Here is a 22,179-nt window from a genome sequence, read left to right as displayed (position 1 = left end):
TTTTAAATGATTAAAGGTGAACAAAGAGGTAAAGGACCATTATAGATCAAAAGCACAGTTTGTGTCCATTGACAATGAAGGACAGTTTTCATCCACATCCAGCTTAATTGCTTCTCAAGTCTGTTGTTTGTGCTTATTCAGTCTTTTGATAATGCAATTGTAATTATTTCCAGCAATTCCTATAAAGTATGAGTCTCAACATGGATACATAAAAAATTACAATATTAAAATAAGACTAAACCAAAGGAATTCTACTTGAATGTTTTATGATAAGTCATACCCTAGGATAGCTAGACATTTCCTCTCAGTTTTCTGTAAGCTGATGAAACACTCAGTTGTGAGATTCATTGCTTTAAAGTGATGAGCTTTTCACCACCATTTTCAGGCAAGATTATTGGAACTTATGAATTGTAGCAACTTGTGCTGGCACATCTCTCAGTGCTCTCACTAGCTTTCCATTCTCACATTGGCATGAACATCAAGGAAAGCACACTAAATCCACAGGATTTGGGGGATTCTGGCTCCCTTCAGCCAGCTGCTGCTCATAGGTTCCAATTCTTCTGTATCAGTTCCATCAGGATGGTTTTTATTTCCTATTATCTTCTAACACAGCATCCGAGGAATACGTGAACATCTGCAGAGTACCACGTGTGCAGAGGCTGGGACAGCCGCTTAGCACATCTCCTGCATGTCCGCACATGTAGGCAGACCTGGCTAAACGCATGGCGATGCAGATCACATGCAGCGTTGGTTAAAAACATTAAAGTTCTACTCTGTCTGCCTATCTGTCTGTCTGTCAGTTGGTCTGTCTGTCTACCTACCCATCTCTATCATCTACCTATCTACCTATCAACATATATACATTCACATATATATTATATGTAATTCTAGTTACTGGATAATTTCAAATCATGATAAATCCCACTACCTTTAAGTTAAAATGGATGTCGCTTACCAGGACTTCAGCCTAATATAGTCTTACTCTTCAGCACACTATTTCCTTTACCAACTAATTAGCACTTTTACCACAACAGAACAAACAGGTTGAATCTATTTTCATTGCTGTCAGTGCATGAGCAATAAATTTCCTTAAGAAATGCTTCAAACAATATTAGAAATTTAATATTTGCAATTTATTTTCCAAATCTAGATTTTTCAAAGTTATAGGTGATGACAGATCTGCTTTTGTTTTTCAACATAAATAGCACATACTTCATATGAAAAGTTCATATATTTATAGTAACTCAAACACAGAACTATCCAGTATCCACTCCTGAAATTAAAGGACAATAATAATAACCAAAGGGAGGAAACGATTGAGGTGGATGTCACAGAAGTGCTCAGCTTAGGTGAGGTTCACAAGTGTCTTTACTCTTTGGACTCTGAAAAATAATGATTTGATGTGCTGGAATGGGTCATCTAGAAATACCCTCTACTGAGACATTTTAACCCGAGTCTCCTCAGTGTCTTTGGAAAATAATCTCTTAGGTTTCTTTGCAAAGTAAACACCACCAATCGTTACCTCTACTCCCTGCCCCCACACCCACCCCCAGAAAGGTGTGGAGATGCACAAAGTAGGATGTATATTAGAACCTGGCCCAGAAGCTACTCTTGGTTCAAGTGGAACTTAGTCCTTGGTGAAGAGAGGGCACCTGAGCTAGAACTCTCCATAAGCAGCTCTTGCTGTAATGGAAAAATAGAAATAAAAGAGCAAAGCAATGATACTCTGAGTTGTAGCTTGCTAAGTAAATGGAAATACATTGAATCTCTTCCTTGATGCAGGCGAGGCCAAATTCAACACTAGCAAAGCTGGCTAGCTGTAAAACTTTGTTGCTAGCTACAGTTTCCTGTGTATGGAAAATAAGCTACTGCTTTCAACTTGATTTCATGAAAACCAAGGAAAAATGTTTTTTACAAAATTGTAATTCATGCTCTAGGCTTTAATGTCTGCACATTAATATCTGGGGTGTTAAGAGACAAATAGTTATCCCCATTTCAATGTTCAGTTCTGCCACAAAACTTTGGTCTACTTTGTATTTGCACACTTATCACTTAGGGAATTTTCCATCAATGACTGTGCACTAAGTTTTGCTGAAACAATTATGCTTTTGTGAAAAGTAGTATTAATTTTGGATCTGTGATGACCAAAAGACATTTTAGTGAAACCGAGTTTTTTTCTCAGAAATTAAATGCTTGTCTTTGTAAAACCACGATAGTATAATCAGAGACACAGATAAGCTTGGTGTGACTACCAAGGCTGACATTTCCTGGGTAGTGCATAGGGCACTGACTTGTAGCAGAAAGGAAAAGAAGCAGAAGTTTTATGACTCTTAGGTGTTTGCAAATACTTTATGTTCACATTACTGGGTCCTTACTATGAAAACAAAAAAAGTAGTACTAGTCATTAATGAGTGAATTCGTTTGTTTGACAAATATATACTGTTTCATGCTTGGCACTGTAGATGGCCTTTTTGTATACTGTCTCACAGCTTCCTACCAACAATTATGAAGTCGGTGTTGTTATCATCCAGGATGATGAAACTGAGTCTCAAGGTGGCTAACTGTGCAAGATCAAAAGCTAGGAAATAGAGATGGCTTTTGAACCTGATTCTGTCAGATCCAGAGCCGAGGTGTCCTGCCGTGGTCTCTGGCTTTAGGAATGTGGACCATTTTGCTGTGAATTTGATGTGGCTCTCTCTTCTCCCAGGCTTGTCTATGGAGCCAGTGAGGGCAAGGGCTTGCATTTACTAAGGTCATGCTCTAGGGGTGACAGGTCCAGTAACCCCTTATAAGGAAACTCTATGAGTTGTTTTTCTAAGTGGCTGCTGAGGACTGCCCATTCATATTTTTTTTTTAAAGATTTATTTATTTATTCATACAGAACTGGGGTACAGGCCAGAGGCTCAGGGGCGGTGAGAGGCTTCACCAGAGACAGAGTGGGGAGCAGAACAGGCAGATCGACGAAGTACACTGCTGAGGGGAGCAGCGGGCGGGTCAGGAGAGGTCTGCCTCGCCATGTGGTCTCCTCCGGGGCAGGCGGCAGCGGGAATTGAACTCATGCGGAAGTGGCTTCAGATTCTCAGTGCTGTGCTTTAACCCGCTGCGCCACCAGGGAGGGCCATGCCCATTCATATTTTAGGGGGGAACATATCATTTTCAGGATTGATGATTTGTACTTGCTAATCATTATATTTCATGTTTGTGGAAAGAATCAGTTATGACATTCAGTGCTGTGTTCTCCATAGGGCTTTCCCACAAGTCACAGCATTTTCTCTAGTGTATCTACTGCTATGTGTGGGGCCGCTTCCTCTCTTGTAAAGCATTAGTTATATCAAGGCAGTGGCTTTGTCTCTTCTGTTCACTGTGGCCTTTCCAGAGCCTCAAGCACTACCTGGCACATTGTAATAAATACATGAAGAAAAATGGTAAGTGGACAGAATGGGACTATTTCTAAGATGAGATGGAGGGCTACCTTTATATACTGTTAGTCATTTCAGCTCAAATTTCAGAGTCAGTTATTCTTATACAGTTTGAGGCTGTATGAGATGAAAAAAAATAATAACCTACTACAATTCAAGGTACATTATTTATGATCTTTAAAATTGTAAAGTAGGATTTTCTGCAGTTTATACATGATGAGACTGTGTCTCCTTCCCTAGATGGGACAGTCTTTTGGATCTCAAAGTCTGTTCTCTACATCATGCTGCCAGAGGTGGGGTGCTTTGTGTCACTCTGCTCCAGAGAGGGGCCCATGATAGGTCCCCCAGAGCCCTGCAGTGCTCTCTCCCTTACACTACTCTCAGGCTTCCTCCAGGCCAGCACGCTGCCAGGAGCAATCACTATGGACTCTGTATCTGTGGCCTTGAGCAGAAAGCCGTTCAGCAGAAAATCAGTCAGAGCTTTCGTTTCCTCATCCACAAAATGGAGCTAATAATAGCAACTACCTTGTAGGACTTTTTATGAGACCAAATGAGATGGTTTACCTAAAGGGCTTAGTTACAGTCGGGTGTATAAAACTCTCACCGTTAACATTAGTGTCAAACCAGCTCCACTTCACAATTAGTTTTTCTTATACAAATATAAAAATCATGCCAAGCTTCCACTGGGACTAATACAGAGTGGAAGGCGTGATGTTTATAACCAAGACAGCCCATATGTTATCAATTCTAACCATGGCCAAGTGGACAAAACAGAGCCCTAAAATCTCCTGTAAACGGCCTATTGCCGTGAACTTGGAAGTGACTCTAATAATGATGGTGACAGTAATTGCTACTTATTCCTTAGCTGTTTCCATTATACTAGTATTATTTATAACACCATTAGTACTTGGACTGACTATCAAAAGAAAACATTATTGTCTCCATTTTACAGATAAGGAAGCTGAAGCTAAGAAGATTGAATAATTTTGCCCAAGGTCACTTAGTACAGGAATAAAGTTGAAACAAACTCCACAACCCATATTTTTTCTCATTGTGTAGCACTATCTGTATCTTAGTGATACAGCTTGATACTTTTTTTGCATTTATTTATTTAAGATTTATTTATTTATGCTGAAAGAACTGGGGTACAGGCCAAAGGTGCAGGAGCTGAGAGGATTCACCAGAGATAGACCAAGAAGCGGAACAGGCAGATCCACTGAAATACACTGCTGAGGGGAGCAGTGGGCATGTCAGGAAAGTTCTGCTGTGCCCATGTGGGTCACCTCCCTGGTGGGGGATTAAACTCATGCTGCAGTGGCCTCCGGCAGCTTTATAGTGCTGTGCTTAAACCTATTGCGCCACCAGGAAAGGCCAGATACTTGATCTTTATAGAACTAAGTAAGTTATCACTTGTTGAATTTTAACTGTTATTTTCATCTTTTGAGAGTTATTTTCTCCTTTCTTACCTTAGCTAATTAGAGAAGAGTATTTTAAATGCCTTTATCTTATCCAAAAGTAATCAATAAAGTTAATAATTATTAATAATAAAAGTAGGGAGGAGATAATTTCATAGTTCTACCATATTTAAGTTTTATTTGATTAACACCAGATTGTTGTAAAAAAAAAAATACATGGTGGAGAGAAAAAGATCCCATGTCACTTATTGTATAAAGAGGATTAGGGATTTTGATGAGTGGCCAGTAAGGGTGGATTTGTAGGTACTGCTGAGGACTTCTCATTTTAGTACATTGGATAGATGAGTCTGTTGACATTACCCACAACAATTACTTGTTCTCTCCTGGAGGTGCTCTGCAAAGTGGTCATTAAAGTGTAATTTGTAAGGATGGACTCTGCCTTGTACCTCATTCTGTCAGTGCCGATGACTGTGCGTGAGCGGGCAGGCAGTCTGGAGGGGCCTAGTTGGGTTCTCCCTCTACAGCAAGGTCTCTCAGGTTATGGCATAACTATTCTTACTCTCTTCCCACAAGTGAGGAAATGAGGAATAAGGATTTCTCCCTGAACCTTAATAGCGTTTTTGTAGGTTGGCTTCAGGGATTCCAAACAACGTAGTAAAGAGTCATATGCCACCTGCCTGGTTCTTCCTAAGGGCCTGCAACTCTTTGTATTCTCATCAGTTTTTCTTCTAAGGCAAAAACACTGTCTGAGAGTGTCTGGCCGTCTGGATGATATTTAGAAGTAGGTCGTGATAAAGAAGTTGCTGATTTGTAAAATTGAAAAGATTGAACTGTAAGCAAAACGCTAAGAGTTGCCTAAAAATAAATGAATAGAGAGTAACATTCCAAACTTTGCTTTTTAGTAGTTATAAACCAGCTCCACTTGGTAGCCACATCTGTGGTAAAACAAGGAGCTGCAGGAGGCAGATGATGAAGAAGAGGCACAGAGGGCCAGGGACCCCTCCCCTAGGTTTGTGAAGGCTGATGGTGCAAATCTCTCCCTAGTTCTGTGTGCAGTTCTTTGTCAGGAGCTTGAAACCAGCTGTGCTAGAAGGCTTTACACCATGGAAATTAGCAAAGGTGATGACTAGCAGCCCACCTCAGCTGCCAGTTGTAAAGGTTTACCTGCACACCTCTGGAGGGGTGGTCCAGCCCAGCCTTGCAGGAAATTGTTTCCCTTGGAGTGAGCGGTGCCAGTCTACAGGAGCAGGGCAGCACATCACACTAGCCCACGCTTAGACATGCTTCCAAAGTGCCAAGCAGACACAATGAGGGTACAGGCTCTGTAATTAGGTCACATTAAGTAGCGATGAAGAGAAACTGCCCCCAACCCAGCCAATTTTAAGGGTTCCTACCATAGCAAAGACTGCTTTTTTTTTTTTTTTTTTGGTGAGGAAACTACAAGCGTCAACACCTTTTGTTACATAATAGTAAAAAAAAAATCAGGTGCAATGATTGTATCTCTTGGCCTTTTCATATCTTGAAGCTGCAGTTTTCTCTCCCTTGTAAAATATATTTTTAAGATATTAAATGTGGACCTATACGCATATTTAACACAGTGTAAGGGCCCATAAATGGTAACTATTACAATTATTATATTATACTGGTTATATGTTACACATTTTATGTGTTGTTATTGTCATTACATCTCATTGGCACTTATAATAAGTTCTACAGGAAACTGCCCTAGTCAATGAGCCTCTCTGGACCTGTAACCTAATTTAGATAAAGACACTTAGAAGCATTTAGAAGACTGTGTGTTCAGCTTAGACTAGTGGTCCTCAGGGTATGTCCTGGACCAACAGCATCGGCATTTAACACCTTGGCAGTTATAAGAAATGCAGAAACTCAGTCTCCACCCAAGCCCTATTGGATCAGAAATTTTGGGGGTGGAACCATGTTTTCTAGACCCTCCATGTAACTGAACTGCTGGCTTAGACCTCATCTTCTATCAGGCAGTGGCACTGAGAATGCAGTAACAATGCCCAAGTTATGCGAAAATATTCTCCCCAATCCTTCCAAAATCTTTAATCAATAAGCAACCTTTCATAGATCTTTATGAAAATTTTTGTGTATTATTAAAAGCTGTGTTCATCAGCAGTTCTCCTTAGGCTGCATTCAATTGACAGTTTGCAATGTATCATTTGTTAAAATGATTTCTAGTATTTTGCTTTAACTCCTATTAAATAAATGAAAATCCATATAAATTCTCTTAGAAACATCCAGAGAAACACTTATGGTTCTGTTACATCTCCCGTTGATGAATTGGTTGGGCAAACATGAGAAAAGAGTTCATGCAGTTACTGTGCTAACTGAATTAAAGTACTTTGAATATAGAGAGGTGAAGGGTGATTCACTGCAGACACAGAGTCACATTTCAGGTACACAATTGGAAGGCAGTGGGAATGGAAGAAGGAGAGAAACCTTGCAAGACACTTGACAGGGGAAGGTTGTATTCCCCCGATAGCCCTGTCAAGCAGCTCTGTTGACAACACAAAGAAGAAAACAAATAAATTGGAGGTTGTGTGAATGTCACAAGACTAGAATGTAAATATGTATGACATGGAGAGAAATAAATACCAATAATTCACATTCTCACAATGTTTTAAGCTGATAACTTCTAGCCATGCCAACATGAAAAGGAAGATTAAGACGTAGGTAAATCTCTAACATTGGTCCAGTATTCACCTTTCATTCCTAATGCCAGCCCTCAAAAGGCACTGCAGGCCAGATACCAAAAGCAAAGGCAGCATGTGACAAGATCCAGGCATCTAGAGATGGACTTAACATTCAGAGAGCATCCCAACTCTGTTTAACTTTCGAACTCATGGGAGAACTGCCATCCTGACTGTGTAGACAAAGAAAAGCCTTGGATAGACTGTGGAAATGAGGACTTAGGTGTTCTCTATATACTAAACAAATTGTAGAAACACATGGAAAAAGAGTTTAGCAAAAATGGTAATTGTGTTTTTCCTTTTTTCCATTGAAAATGATGGTATGTTCTCTTACCCACTTATATGTACTCTGTACATGAACCTCATCTTGAAAGCTCCTCGTGGCTCACCACCCCCACTGCCCTTGCAGCACTGGTGTTCTCAATTCTCTATAGCACTGTAGTGAGGGATACACCATCATCTCAGGCCTGGGTATCTGGTCCAGTGAGTGCTTTCTTGAAAACCTTTCCTAAACGCCTCTTTTCCTTTCCATGAGCCTTGCCTCACCATATCTAATGGGAGCTCTGGCTTAGGTTCCAGGAATGTTGTTTCTGATAGGCCTGGTGGCCTGGTGGGTTGCATTGCTATTGCTTGTAATATGAACTCCCCTGGCCTGCCTGTGAAGCCAGAACATGCTGCGTTTCAGGCATGTCCACGTCCTGTCTCCTTTGGAAATAAGACCCTTGGTCTGGCATGAGAAATTGCCCATGGCCATAAAGCTTTCAGTTTTAAGGATGCAGTAAATACTGCCCTCCTAGACAGTACTTATACTGAATACCAATAAACGCTCTGATAAGGAAGTATTGCTCTGATGTGCAAAGTTATAGGTGAGAAAATGAAGTCTCCCCCTGGAGCCCTATAAGAAGACAGAGAAATTAAAATATGTTGAATTGATTCAGGCTCCATAACAAATGCTCTTTTTAAAAATCCACAAGGATGACCAGTGTTGTAGTATTTCAACATGGCATGATTTAGAATGATTTAGAACCTAAAAAGAGTATTTGAGATGTTTTCTATTCAAAATAATTAGAGGATGTGTTGGAGGAGGTGTGATCCTGTCTCTGAATCACATGGTGCTGTAAACCACTGTTACTGCAATATAAAAAGAAAAATTTGAAGTGAAAAAAATTACCTAATAATCCAGTGATTACACTGATATTTACCTGAAGAACGTGAAAATACTAATTTGAAGAGATAGATGCACCTTTATGTGCATTACAGCATTATTCACAACAGCCAAACTATGGAAACAACCCATGTCAAAAGTGAATTAAGAATACGTGTTCTCTAATATGCAGTGGAATACTACTTAGTCAGAAAAAAGATGAATCTTGCCATTTGTGACAATATGGTGAATCTTATGCTAAGTGAAATAAGTCTGAAGGAGAAAGACCAATACAGAATGATCTCACTCATTTGTGGAATATAGAGAAAGAAGAAATTGAGTAAACAAAATAAAAATGAAAGCCTCTTCTTAGACTCTCACAATAGAATGGTAGTAGAGAAGTGGGGAAGGAATGAGTAGAAGGATCAGACTGGCTGGTGGTGGATGGTGACTGGGCATTTGGTGGGATGATATGTACAGTTGATACAGGGTTTTGATGTAGATGTACATTTAAAACCTACATAGTATTATAACTAATGTTACCTCAATGAAAAGAAAATGCAAACAAAAGGAGAACCTTAAAGACTCAGTTTCTTCAAAACTGGAAAGCTTTCTTAAACCTTTTCTGTGCTTACTAGACCCTCTCTGGATGGTCCAGGATTCACCTGTGCTTATTAATAGTGATTATTTGGTGGTAATTAATGGTGTTCATTTCCAGCCATGATCTCCTTTTTGAGTTCTAGACCCACATGGCTTATCTTTGAGTTCACATGGTGTGGACATTTCCCACTTACAATCTGCCTCCTCTTGTGTCATTGCCTTCCAATTCAACACCATCCTCCTGGCAGTTCAAGCCAGGTAGCTGAGCACCTTCCTGCCATCCTCTCCTCAGCCCTTACATTCAGCTGTTCTTGCACCCTCTGGGGTGCTTCCTTGCTGTCACTCAAACATACCCACTGTCTACCTTACTACAACAGCTCAGGCGCCCCACCCCATATTTCTCCAGAGATGAACAGCTACTTAGCTAGCCTTCCCTCCCCAATCCGATGTTCCACAACCAAAGGGAATGGGCAAAACTGACACACCATGTGTGACTGAGGTAAAAGGCCCTTTGGCCAACTTCCTGTCTGTCTCTGCAGGCACGTCTTTCTCCTTTTCTTCTCTCACCCTCTGCGCCAGGGTATTGACCCCCCTCATGTTCACTCTGCGTTTCTCCGTATCTTGGGCCTCCTTGTACTCTCACTGCTCTTCCTCCCCTACTTTCTGTTTGTTTTTCAAAACCCGCTTCCTCCAGAAAGTTTCCCAAGCAATGGGGTTAACCCAGCTTCTGTCTATGATAGCAGACGTGGTTCCAGGTTGACATGGTATTGTCACTTCGCTCTCCTCTCCCCCACTGGATGGAGAACACACTGCAGACTAGGTTCCGTGCATTGATGAATGCTCGAACTTGCTGCCCTAGGTTCTAGTACCACAACTTTCAGAAAAGCAGGCTAAATGAGGGCTGCAGTGCAGGAGACACAACCCAAGTGGGTGTGTTTGAGCAAGCAAAGATTCTAGTTTTTAAGAATCCTCTCAGTTAGGTCTGATGTTTGGAATGTGTCTCTTGTAAAGGCAAATAGTTATGTGTCAGCATTGCCAGCTTCGGCACAGCAGCCTCCTAGGATGCATAGTGTTCTGTGAGCCGCACCCGTTCACCTGTGGCTGATACTGAACACACAGGAAGGCCTGCAGGAGCTCCGCTCAGGCGCACCGGAAGCCCCGAAGAGCAGGTTCAGGAGCTGCCTTCTGGTTTGTTGCCAATAAACAAACAAACAAACCCCAGCCTTTTCTTCCCATGTTAGAATTTTGTGATTCCTGAAGGTGAGATACATAGTCCCTTATATATGTTCTCAAACTGGTCCTTTAATTAAATATTTTTAATATTTTTTTAAAAGAGCTGCTCCTCTGACTTGGAAAGGGCACCCGCCGCGCAGTCTCCAGAAACCAGAAGCAGCTGCCTTGTGCCCTTGCGGCGTCCTCTGGTCGCTGCCATGCTCACCTGAGGCTGTGCTTCTCCACAGGGCTCTAACCTGCTGCACTTAAGCCAGTAGCCAGTCCTGGTGAAGGACACACCTGTGTGATAATAGCATTTTTGGCTTTTGGCTTTAGTGCCCAGTAGAAACATGAACAACTCTCAGCTTGGGGATCCATGAAGGCACAAGAGGCGCCGTACTTTTGTAATCAAGGAATGAACAGGATAGAGAGGCTCCTTAGCTCTGTGTTACAAAGATGAACTAAGGGAGTAAAAACGAGTCTGGACTCTAAGACCAGTTAGTGGTTACCAGAGGAAAGAGAGAGGGAGGTTAGCAAGCAGATCCAGAGGTCCACTGTATGGTGAGGAGCTGAACTGCTTTTAGTGTGATCTTCATGCAGCAGGTACACATGTTTATGCACCTGAAACTTACATCATGAGATAATGCAGTCTTATTTCAACAAAATAAGAAAATGCTCTGTTGGCTTTGAAGGTAAACAGTTTTACCCAACCTCATCCACCAGTAGGGATGGTGCCAGCTATGAAGCTGCCCCAGGGGTTAGAAACTTAGAATACTTAAATGATTTTCCAGGTGACTCCCAGACACTCTTCCAATATCTGTCTAGAAAAATGTTGCTTATCAGGAAATGCAATTTTGTTGCTGTTTTCTATCCCAAAGCAAAACTGAGCAACATTTTAAGGTCTGAATGCGGAATAGGTAATTCTTTGGCTAGTAACTTGCAATCAGTTTCCCAAATCTCATTGCACTGAAAAGGAAAGGCAAATTTGAGTTCTTTTTTTTTTTTTTTTCCAAGTTGCCATTCTTCCTGCCTGCCTTCCTCCGGCCAGGCAATCCTCTTTCCCTCATTGATGTACACAACCTTGGCGATCGCTCTGTCCTGCTTTCCAGGCAGTTCTGCTCAGTCCCCACAGCCATGCAATCCGGCTCCTGTGCCTGTCCTCTCCACCTCTTTCACTCACTCACTCTGCCTGCTGCCCCCGGCACCCTGGCCCACCTAGTGTGGTAACCTTCTTCTGACATGAGTTAGATAATATCCTGGGCCCTATGTCTGCTCTGTTCCCTTTTATAATATGATGATCCTAATAGCACCTACTTTCTAGGGTTTGCAATGATTAGATAAGTGAGTATTCAGTAAACGTTAGGGATCACTACTGTTATCATCCCTTTCAAGGACCACTGCAAGTCCATGGCTTTTGTGATTGCCTGTCTTGGCGTTATTTCATTCTCTTTTACACTTCTCTGAATAGTGGTTAACAAGTAATGTTCTGCCTGGGAATGGTGTGTACACTGATCTTGGCCTGGACTGACGAGACACCATGGACCTCATGCTTACTGAGGTGAAAGAAGTTGCGTTCATCAGTGTTCTCACTGTAGGACCCAGCATTGCACCTGGCACATCAAAACAATATAAGTAGCGGCTAACTAAATAAATCCATGTTTACTGTTTTAACACTGTTCACAAGCTGAAGGGGGAAAATAGCACATAAAGATAAGTAGAGGAAATGAGCACCTCAGTAACAAGGGTGGAGCTGGTGAGAGGCACCGAGACTGATGTCACAGAATGCATGACGTGCCCTGATTATGCCTTTCTGTCCCCGCTCCCGTTGCAGGTCTGCTTGGTGGCCTATCTCGGGTTGTTTATGCTCTGTGTCTCCTATCAAGTTGACGAACGAACAGGTATCCAGTTTGCTATGAAAGTGAGTTGTCATTTTTTCTTTCCTCTTTTATCATCACGTAGAAAGAGATACAAGTACAAAATAAAGGAGTGTCTTCTTCTTTTTGAAAATAATATAATAGTTTATTTTTACATCATTTTGTGCCTTTTTCTATCTCAGTTGTAATCCCCGTGGGAGGATTGTCTTTTAAGGGTTTGAATATCTGATCAGGAGGCTAGATACTGTACTTTTAGGCAGGCCAGAAATGTTATAGGAGGGCATTCATCCAGACCCCAAAGGTAGTGCCGGTTTGTTGGTTTTTTTTTTTTAAGTTTTTATTTCCATGAAGTGGCTTGGCACGGGGCATATGAGTCTGTTCTTTAGTACCCTTAAAAGGAGTATGGAAATTCATCAGTTCAGCACAATATTTGGCCAGAAAAAGGCTTCTATCAGTGCCCACTTCCATGTCTCGGGGGTTATTGGAAATATGCTAGTAATGAAGCGGTCTAAGTGTATTTCCTTTTGTAGGTGGGTTCACTGAGACAGAAAAAGTACATTGGGTGCATCCAAATTACCTGTGCCAAGAGTGTGAGGGCAGAGGGAGAGGCTGGGCTGCGCTTGGTTTAGCAAGTATGTGTGCTTTCTTGTGCCTCCGCTTTTTCTCTGTTAGAGATAGAGCATTTGGTTGGGGCCAGTTCAAGCACACGCCATTTTCACTGCCTTTTCACAGGTGAAAAGAAAAGGTAGATAAACAGAACTTCCTTGTGGGGGATTCCAGCCTGGCTGACACTGGCAGGGACTTGTCTGTGGTTTGTCTCAGTTATTGTGCCCTCACTCCTGATTTTAAGTGCAGATCTGAGATGGCTTTCCCGGTCTCTGAGTCCTGAGTAGAATCTACTCCAAAGGAAAATATACACCTTTCAGAGTATAGGGAAATAAACACTCAACTCAACAATCAGAACTAGTAGAAGTCAAATTCCTACATTTTCTTTTAACTGCTGTAACAGAGAACAAAAAGTTTTGTGTAATATGCTTTTGCGGGTGGGGGGGAGCGGGAGGGCTCCATTCACATTGTTTTTTTCTCCTACAAGAAAATATATAGAAGCTAGATCCTCCTTTGTTCACTAAACCAAGAAAGTATAAGGTGTAAGAGTAAGTTCACAATATTTGGAAATAAGGAATATGCAGAAAATAAGATACTAGGGTCTTCTATTGTATTGAAACTGATGACATTTAAAAAAAGCATTGTGCTGATATAGATATAAACAATGCATGTAAAACATGTAAAAGAATAACTAATGGAATAAAAATATTCACATTATATTAACTAACCAAAAAAAGTTGACTGCACAAAATACATAGTATGATCAGACAAAAGAAAAATACAGTTCCTATGGGCAAAGAAAATAGAGTTATCTCTGAGTGGTTGGATTATAGCTGCATTTTAGAGTTTTCTTTTCTAATGTCAAAATGTTCTCCATTCTGTGGACTTAACTTTTCTAAATAAAAATTAATGGGTGGTATTTTTAAAAAATGATAGGTATGCCTACAATTGGAAGCTTTACTTTTTCTATGTGAGAATGTTCCTTAAAAGAAGGCCAGAGAAACAGGCATCACCAGGTAGAAAGTACTCTGACCTAGGTCATCGGTGCATGGAATGTCCTCTGAGCCCTGGAAAACAGCAGAGGCAAAATGCATTGACTCAGAGGCCGGGAAAGCCATCTCAGACCTGCACTTAAAATCAGGAGTGAGGGCACAATAACTGAGACAAACTCCAGACAAGTTCCCGCCAGTGTCAGCCAGGCTGGAATCCCCCACAAGGAAGTTCTGTTTATCTACCTTTTCTTTTCACCTGTAAGAGACAGTGACAAATACAGAGGCACTTTCTCTTCTCCCGAATGTGACCTTTTCTGAAACTGGCTGCTCTCTTTGAAGTGCCTGGTATATTTTCTTCAGGTTGGAAGTGTGTCTCACTCGGTGTCCAGGTTTTCTAGAGGCACAGCAATCACAGCAGGCTTCCTTGGGCTGCTCACAGCTTTCCGGGGAAGGGGTGATGTGTGTCCTCACAGGGTGTTTTCACCAGCACACCTGTGCCATAGGGCCTCACTGTTGACACTCTGGCCTAAATTTTGTTGTAAAATTTATTTCTCCCGCAGGGAGGCCCAGATCATCAGGGCATCAATCAAGTAAGGATGACAACATGTCACTGTAGCCTAAATGTGCAATCACACACTGCACATGCATGCATACACACCCAGGTGCCATACAGACATGTACACACGGTGAACACACACAGGTGCACACGTGCATGCATCCCCCACCACACGCCCATATGGGTACATGCACAGCACACAAGACACGCCCACACATACCCTTACCCACAACATACCCTATACACACACACCTCTCTTTCTTACAGACAGTAGCCTCAGGGGCTTGTCTTTTAATCTCAAGCAAGAACAACCTTCTCTGGGGGCCCTCCTCAGGCCCTGAACCCCACCAGGGCGTCCTTTCCCTTCTGGCTCAGCCCCTAGGTTGGAGAGGTCAGTCAGTGGAGGATTGGACCTCCTGCCTTCCCTCGCGGCTCAGCTTTCTCAAGGCTCAGCTTGATTTTCAGAAACGTGTCTTGTTCATGTGCCTGCAGAAACCCTACGGGGGCACATTCCCCACGAGGGCATTTAAGGCGCAATTGCCTCGTGCCCACATCCAGGAGGCCTCTGGGCTGTAGTGCCGCCTCCTCCTGCGCGGCGAGCTGCAGAGGGGCCTCAGCAGCCCCTGGGGAAGGTAATTAAATCGAAGCCGAACCGCCCTCCTGCCGGAGTCACCGAGCGGTGAGGCTGTGGCGGGTACCAATTAGCGGTGCGCGCAGCCGCCGGCGCTGCGGTTACATAAGCCGCCCCCCCCACCCCCCACCCGCGCCGCCCTCCGGCCCGCCCCGCGCAGGACGCACGGGCTGACACCAGCTAATCAGAGGCGCGCAGCCTGGCTTTTATCAAGATATATTGGCTCGCCCTCCCAAGGTCATCGTAAACACTTTCATTGATAGTTTATTCGTGCCGGGTAGGTAAAACAAGCCACTTGATTTTAAATTACAGATTATAGCCCAAAAGCTTGTTGCTGTCAGATGAGTTAAATGCCGTGGAGGAAAAATGCTACCGCCTGCAGATGTAGCTCGCAGGCTTTGGGGGAGCGAGAACATATTTATGCCTGAGCATGGATAAGAAACTTGACTCCGTGGTGCACTCCTGTTTACTTGGCCAGAGCTTTCACCCAGTGGGAGAGGCAGAGTGGCCAAGCCTGACAGCGGCCAGGGGAGCCCTCTGCACATTCAGAGGAGCGGGGACTCCCTCCCTCCCTCCTAGCGTGTTTAAAATGCTCAATTAAAACTGAGTAATCTCTGTTTGTGTCAATGTTTACATCATTTCTACAAGCCAAGTATGCATTGTTACTCCCACATGACAAAGACAAAGCCAGTAAGCTGATAGTCTGAGTCCTGAAAGCTGGCAGCTCTTTCTTTCTCTCCCAGTTTGTTTATTTATGTCACAAAATACTTTAAAAGTGCTACTATGTACTAAGACACAGTACTAAGCCCTTTTCAGATGTGACTCTCTTGCCCCTTACCATAGCCCTGTGAGGTAGGTGCTGTTATGGCCAACACTCCCCATTTCCAGATGAAGAAATCAAGGCACTTGTGGAAGGGGTTAGTTCAGCAGGCCCTTGCTAATGAGAGAACAAGGACTTGATCTCAGGCAGTCTGGCTCCTCTTGGTGCTCTTCACTTTTCACAGGACTGCTGTGCCTGGTCTAAAAGGTCTTATTTTCTGAATTTTTAGTTTTTTTAGGGCAGACCCTTATCTTTGTAGTTTATGTAAGGAATAGCTATTGCTCTGTGTATTTCATTTATAATTTTTTTAAGGTAGTATCGGTTTACAAGGCTGTCTACATTTTCGGTGCACAGCTTCACACCTGGACATGCCACACCCCACCCATCACCATCCATCCAGTCAACCCCTCGATCTATATCCCTCTGCACCCTTCCCCCAGGCCCCTCTCTCGCTTTGGTAACTACCATTCTGTTACTAGACTCTAAGGAGTGGTTTTTGTCTTGTTTTGTTGGCTCATTTGCTTGCTTTCTTTTATCTTCCACATGCAAGTGAAATCATACAGTGTTGTCTTCTTTCAAAAACGGACAACATTCTCCTCAATTCAACAAATGGATTTTTATAATTCCTATGAGAGGGGAATATTTTTCAATTATTTGACTTAATTATAGATTGAGATTGTGGGATTGTTGTCATTGCTTCAAGACGTGATGCCAAGGAATGGTCTAGAAATCTAAGGATGTGCGGGTGTGTTGGAGGTAGGAGGATTATTACAGGATCTCCCTGGTTCCAGCCATTGAGCTCAGTAAAATGTGTAGAGAAAACACCATTTGGGGCCATTCTACTAAGCAGATGACTCTCAAGTGGGAAATTATAACTTTAATTTGAGTTTTCCCTGCTGGTAAAGGCCTCAGTGTAACTGTGTTCCCAAAGCAAATGATTCCCAGCTCTGTGCTGACTGTCCTGTTAATGCAGCCTCAGTGGGTACATATGTACAACTTTACCAGCACGATTTAATTTAGTTCTTGGCATCAAGAACTTGAAGTCACTCATCAAGTTTGAGTTTTTCAGAGAAGCTTAGAATATCTTAAATGTTCTGCCCCAAAAGTCTGCACAAAATCAACCCATAGTTTTCAGCCTAAACTTCAGTGTTTGCAGAAAATATGGCCACTGAGAATGTTGAGCATGGACCAAAATGATGCATTCAGTATCAAAAATTAAAAATTTCCCTTCCAACTTCTATAATAGGGCCACTTGTATTTATTTCTTCCAATGGAAATGAAACATGTTAAATATAAGTTCTCCTTATTATAGATCCAAGATATAATAAGATATTTCCATGCACTCTTTTACCTACTTAAGGAGAAACTTGGGTTGTGCTGATAATCCTTCAAATGATTTGAAAATGAAGAATAGTGGGCATGTTTAATATATCTTTGATGAGATATGCCTGCTGGGTTGTCCAGCATTATTAATGCAAAATGATTTTAATAGTCCCACTCTCTTCCTGTGACCTCAGACATATAGATATGTGCTTAGTGTTTGTTCCAGCACCAGCAAGCACACACACAACACAGCATGGAGAAAAAAATAAAGATTTAACCTATTGCATGCTGAAGACTTGAAAATCCTTGAAATTTGTCATTATGTAGAAAAGCATTCATTTGGGTGAAAGTTGTACACACAAAAGTCATATATATGTATATACACACATTCATATATATATATATTTTTTTTTTAAAGATTTATTTATTCGTACAGAACTGGGGTACAGGCCAGAGATGCGGAGGGTGAGAGGATTCACCAGAGACAGAGTGGGGAGCAGAACAGGCAGATCGAGGAAGTACACTGCTGAGGGGAGCAGTGGGTGGGCCAGGAGAGGTCTGCCACACCATGTGGTCGCCTCCGGGGCAGGCGGGAATCGAACTCATGCTGAAGTGGCTTTAGCTTCTCAGTGCAGTGCTTTAACCCGCTGCACCACCAGGGAGGGCCCCATTCATATATTTTTATGTTGAATTACATATCATTGGAGGTGGCAGATAATCTTCTCACAGACACTTTGATCTGAATCTGGAAATGACCAGATCCAACCTGAATACATGAGTTCACAGTCACCATAATGGCTCCTTGTGAAGAGTAACTTTTGTCTATGGTCGTGTCAGGCTGGCACTTAGAAGTGTATTGCCCACACTAGACTCCAGAACCCAGACAGAAGTATGGTGCTTTTCTCCATGGAAGGTCCATGAAGAAAAACATTTCTAGTAGGTACGAACTTCTCTTGTTGTGACACAGTTTCTATCCCAGTCATTTCAATGAGGCCTGACGATCTCGATCCACATAGTTCAGCTGTAGGCTAGATGTTCTGCATAGTGCAAGGACTCCCTCATTCCTTAGCATCAAAGTTAGAACTTGTACCAGACTCTTTTGTCATCCCAAGGCTACTATTTTGGCCAGCAGAAGTGAGCAGTGAGAGACCATGTAGCATTTCTTTTCATGTTCAAGGAGCTGTGTGGGCTTGGAAATGAGATTGATAGGTGATGAAGGTGCCATCCGGTCACCTGCTTTCTGGAGCTGTCATCTTTCCCTCCCTGCAACCCCTCTACCAGCAACTGCTTATTGGCAATCCTGGCATTCCTCGACACAGTTTGGCAACCACTGCTTTGAACATTATCTTTTTATTAATCCATGTTGGACCAATCATGTTGCGCCCCTGAGTATTCACCCGAGCTGCTCACTTTCATGAGCCACACACAGACCTCCCACAATAGAGCTCATCCTCTTGGCCCCATCCATGAAGAGCGCCCATGAAAAGCTGTGTGGCAAATAGAAATATGACTGGGGTCAAAGGATTGCGTGTAACAGATGAACATGGAGCCATTTCTATTCCCCTGGGGACTGTATTTTTGAGGAGAAACAGCTGCTCCATCAGTGAACTGATGGAGTGAGGGAGAAGACCGTTTTTTATGAATTCACTTTGTCAGTAGTCATGCAAAGTTCTTTAAACCGGGAGGGTTTTCCTCTGCTTTCTTGCAGCTGCTGTACTTCCTACTCAGCGCCCTGGGCCTGATGGTCTGCGTGCTGGCCGCGGCCTTTGCTGCCTACCACTACTTGCAGCTCATTCAGCTGACCTGTGTGACCGCCCTTGAGTCCTGCCAATGCAAACTGCCCTCGGAGGAGCCGCTGCGCAGGTCCTTTGTGTATCGGGATGTGACCGACTGTGCCAGCGTCACTGGCACCCTCAAACTCTTCTTTCTTGTCCAGATGATTCTTAACTTGGTCTGCGGCCTCGTGTGCTTGCGGGCCTGCTGTGTGATGTGGGAACACAGGTACCAAGTCTTTTATGTGGGTGTCAGGATATGCTCGCTAACACCTTCTGAAGACCAGCAGCAAAAGGTCTAGTGTTCTTGCTCAAAAGTAGGAGGGAAAACAGCTGAGGTTAAAAAAAAAAAAAAAAAGTTTGGCCATAGGTATTATTCACCGTTTCTAAATGAATGTATTTTTTTTCAGGAAATGAAAGAGATTTTCTTCAGACTTCTATAGGATTTAAAAAAAAATTCTTGTGGTGAAAATAAGATCCAAATTGACTCCAGAATATTAGAAGAATGCTGAATGGGGAATAATGGCATAGATGTGTCTTTAAGTCTGGAGTCGACGCCTCACACTCACTGTATCGGTGACTTCTAGGCCCTTCTTTGCTGTTTGCCTGGTGAAGTTAGGCCCATGTCCGCGGGATTCTGTAGAGTCTGCCTGGGGGCGGTCCTCCTCCCACGCTGGTCCTTACTCTGTCGCCCAGAATGTAGAGACAGGGCGAAGGGCTGAGGGCCAGAGACCCCTGCTGTTGTCCCTTGTAGATCTGTCTGCAAGTCTTGAAGCAGCGGAAGGGAAGGAGCAGAGGCCCGGGAGGGAAGCAGCCTGCTCTGGGGCTGCCTGACTCTGCAAGTAGATCATTGACTAAAGGCTTTGGAAGATTATCTGTTTCTCAGTAATTGAAAGCTAGCGATAGTTGTATTCTTAATGATGTAGACGCTTTAAAAATAATTACATTAGGTTTCTATTCTATCATCTAAAACAAATCATTAAAACTAATTTCTAGCTAATTGTTAATTATAATTATGCTCAGAAGTCTACTTAATGAGCCCTGGCTGTACTTATGTGGCGCTGTCAGTATTAGGAGAAATTACTCTCACAAGAGAGGAGGCTTGAAGATTCTTTTCTTCTGAAAGCCAAGCTTTACAAGGAAGCAAAGGAAGCAAAAAACAAAACAAAACTTTATTAATAGCTCTCAGGTTAAAAATATTCATTTAAACAAAAACAAGAGCATTTGTAATGGGAAATGTTTATACAAATAGCACATTTGTGATATGTGGTAAATGATCTCTGTTGGCAGCTAAGTACTTTTGGGGAAGGTTGGATATTGCCGATATGTTCCATTCATGAGACTGTGTCTGATACCTAATCCTATTATTAATGTGTATGTTATCAGCCAGGAGACTTAACACTCATGTTTAAGTTACTACCTGAGCACAGGCCTCCTGAGCTGGGGGTAGTTGTATCTAAGTGCTATGACTTTAAAAAGCATAAGTACCCTGTAGTGGGAGAATTTCTCTTACCATTGTTATCTTTACACTGGGAACATTATCCGTGATTTCAGGAGGGAGCTCAGAATGCAGACTCACACAGCATAAATGTTATCAAGAGCTTTCTCTAGTAGAGAAAGTTTGTCAAAAACTCAAATTCAAGATAATAATTGAGTTCAATTTCCCTCTCTACATTGCCTATTGATATACTTTACTAGTCATGAAATTCTACCCTAAAAGAAAACCACTTTCTTGTTTGCCTTAGAAGACAGATGAATAAACCCATTGATGTGATCATAGTGTCAATTTCTACACCACATAAATATCCAAGTAAAAAGGAAACTGTTAAGTTAGTTAGTGGGAGGACTGTAAGGTTCTTTTTTGTCCTCCAGATAAACAGATGTGAAAACCTGTTTATGTGTTGACTTGCTTTAAAAATGGCCTCCTACACATTAGCTCTGGCCAAGAAGGAACATTAAAAGCTTCACAGATGAGACCCCTGGGCCAAAGGCTTCAGCACACTCAAAAATTATATTGATACAATACCAGGCATCCTGATGTGACTTGTTAAGAAGACTCAACACTGAATCCATTTTGATCTTGACAGTTTCCTACAGAAAGAAGAAAATGACTGAGGATCTGAAATACTATAACTATTCTTTAGAGCGAGAAACTTAGTGCTTTAGTGCTAATGATAACAAACCAGCGATTTCTTAGAGGAATGTCCTGAATATCTTAGGGGTGGGGTGGGGCTTTATTAGAAAATTTAAATTCTATGCATCACTAAGGTGCTCTATGCTTTACAGACCAATCACAGGGTATTTCAAAGGGCAGACTAGCCTTGGCTTATGAACTTCCTTTGTAAATAAAGCAACCAGTAAGAACTCACTGGATAATAAACTTGATGATCATCAGCATATACACCTAATGAGTGGGGATTTTTGATACTGCCTGAATCATTCTTCAATCCCCCAAGAAAGAAAAAAAAAAAAACACTATGCAGAAGCAACAGTAACAACTACTACTGATCCCCCTGTTGCTGCACCAGTATTGATACCAGGAGGCCTCCTGTTGCATGAATAGCAAACTGTTTGGGGCTGGATCTGAAGTATTTTGAGGTTGTGTTTTGCAAATATTGAAGTTACAATAACGGCAACAGAGAAGGAACAGATACACAGCTTTACACTTAGCAAAATGTTACGGTTCTGACAAGGAGCCAAGGCGGGACTGGCTCCTCCAAACCATAAAATAGGGAGATTTGCGCAATCCTCCTCCACGTCCACCTCCTTAAGGAGAATTAAATGAATCAAGACTTTGGAAAGAGGGGGAACAACCAGGACTTGGCAATACTTGAAATAGGAGGGAGGGATACAGAAGCCCAAATGAACAGACTCCGTAAGGAGCCCACTCAGTCGGTCTGTGCCTTCACGTGATCACCATCTGTGCCTCCCTCGCTGCTTCCAAATTTGTGTAGGCAGCTCCTTGGAGCCAGGCCTAAAAATATAGCTACAGCAGGCCCTAGAAACTGTAGTCAAAGTAACAGACACAACTCCCCCCCACAGACACTTTGAGTTAAAAGTCCATGTGATCTCGTTTGAGGGGTGGCCAGCTCCACCTGGCG

At 42.5% G+C, this 22,179-nt stretch overlaps 1 protein-coding gene across 2 annotated transcripts in view; it reads left to right on the top strand.

Moving 5' to 3' along the window:
• SSPN (sarcospan) overlaps positions 1 to 20,255 on the top strand; it is an 86,582-nt gene extending 66,327 nt beyond the window's left edge. For both annotated transcript variants that reach the window (XM_012732894.1, XM_004693200.2), the window contains exons 2-3: positions 12,336 to 12,422; positions 19,015 to 20,255. In XM_012732894.1, the coding sequence (XP_012588348.1) occupies positions 12,366 to 12,422; positions 19,015 to 19,380 (423 nt within the window). In that variant the 5' untranslated portion in view covers positions 12,336 to 12,365 and the 3' untranslated portion in view covers positions 19,381 to 20,255. The remainder of the gene's footprint in view (positions 1 to 12,335; positions 12,423 to 19,014) is intronic.
• Positions 20,256 to 22,179: the final 1,924 nt, after the last annotated feature.

This window comes from Condylura cristata, unplaced genomic scaffold (genome assembly GCF_000260355.1).
Source record: "Condylura cristata isolate star-nosed mole 26May11 unplaced genomic scaffold, ConCri1.0 scaffold00036, whole genome shotgun sequence".
NCBI classification, from domain to species: domain Eukaryota; kingdom Metazoa; phylum Chordata; class Mammalia; order Eulipotyphla; family Talpidae; genus Condylura; species Condylura cristata.
Note: the sequence above shows the minus strand (reverse complement) of the source record. Positions and strands in the feature narration are given on the sequence as shown.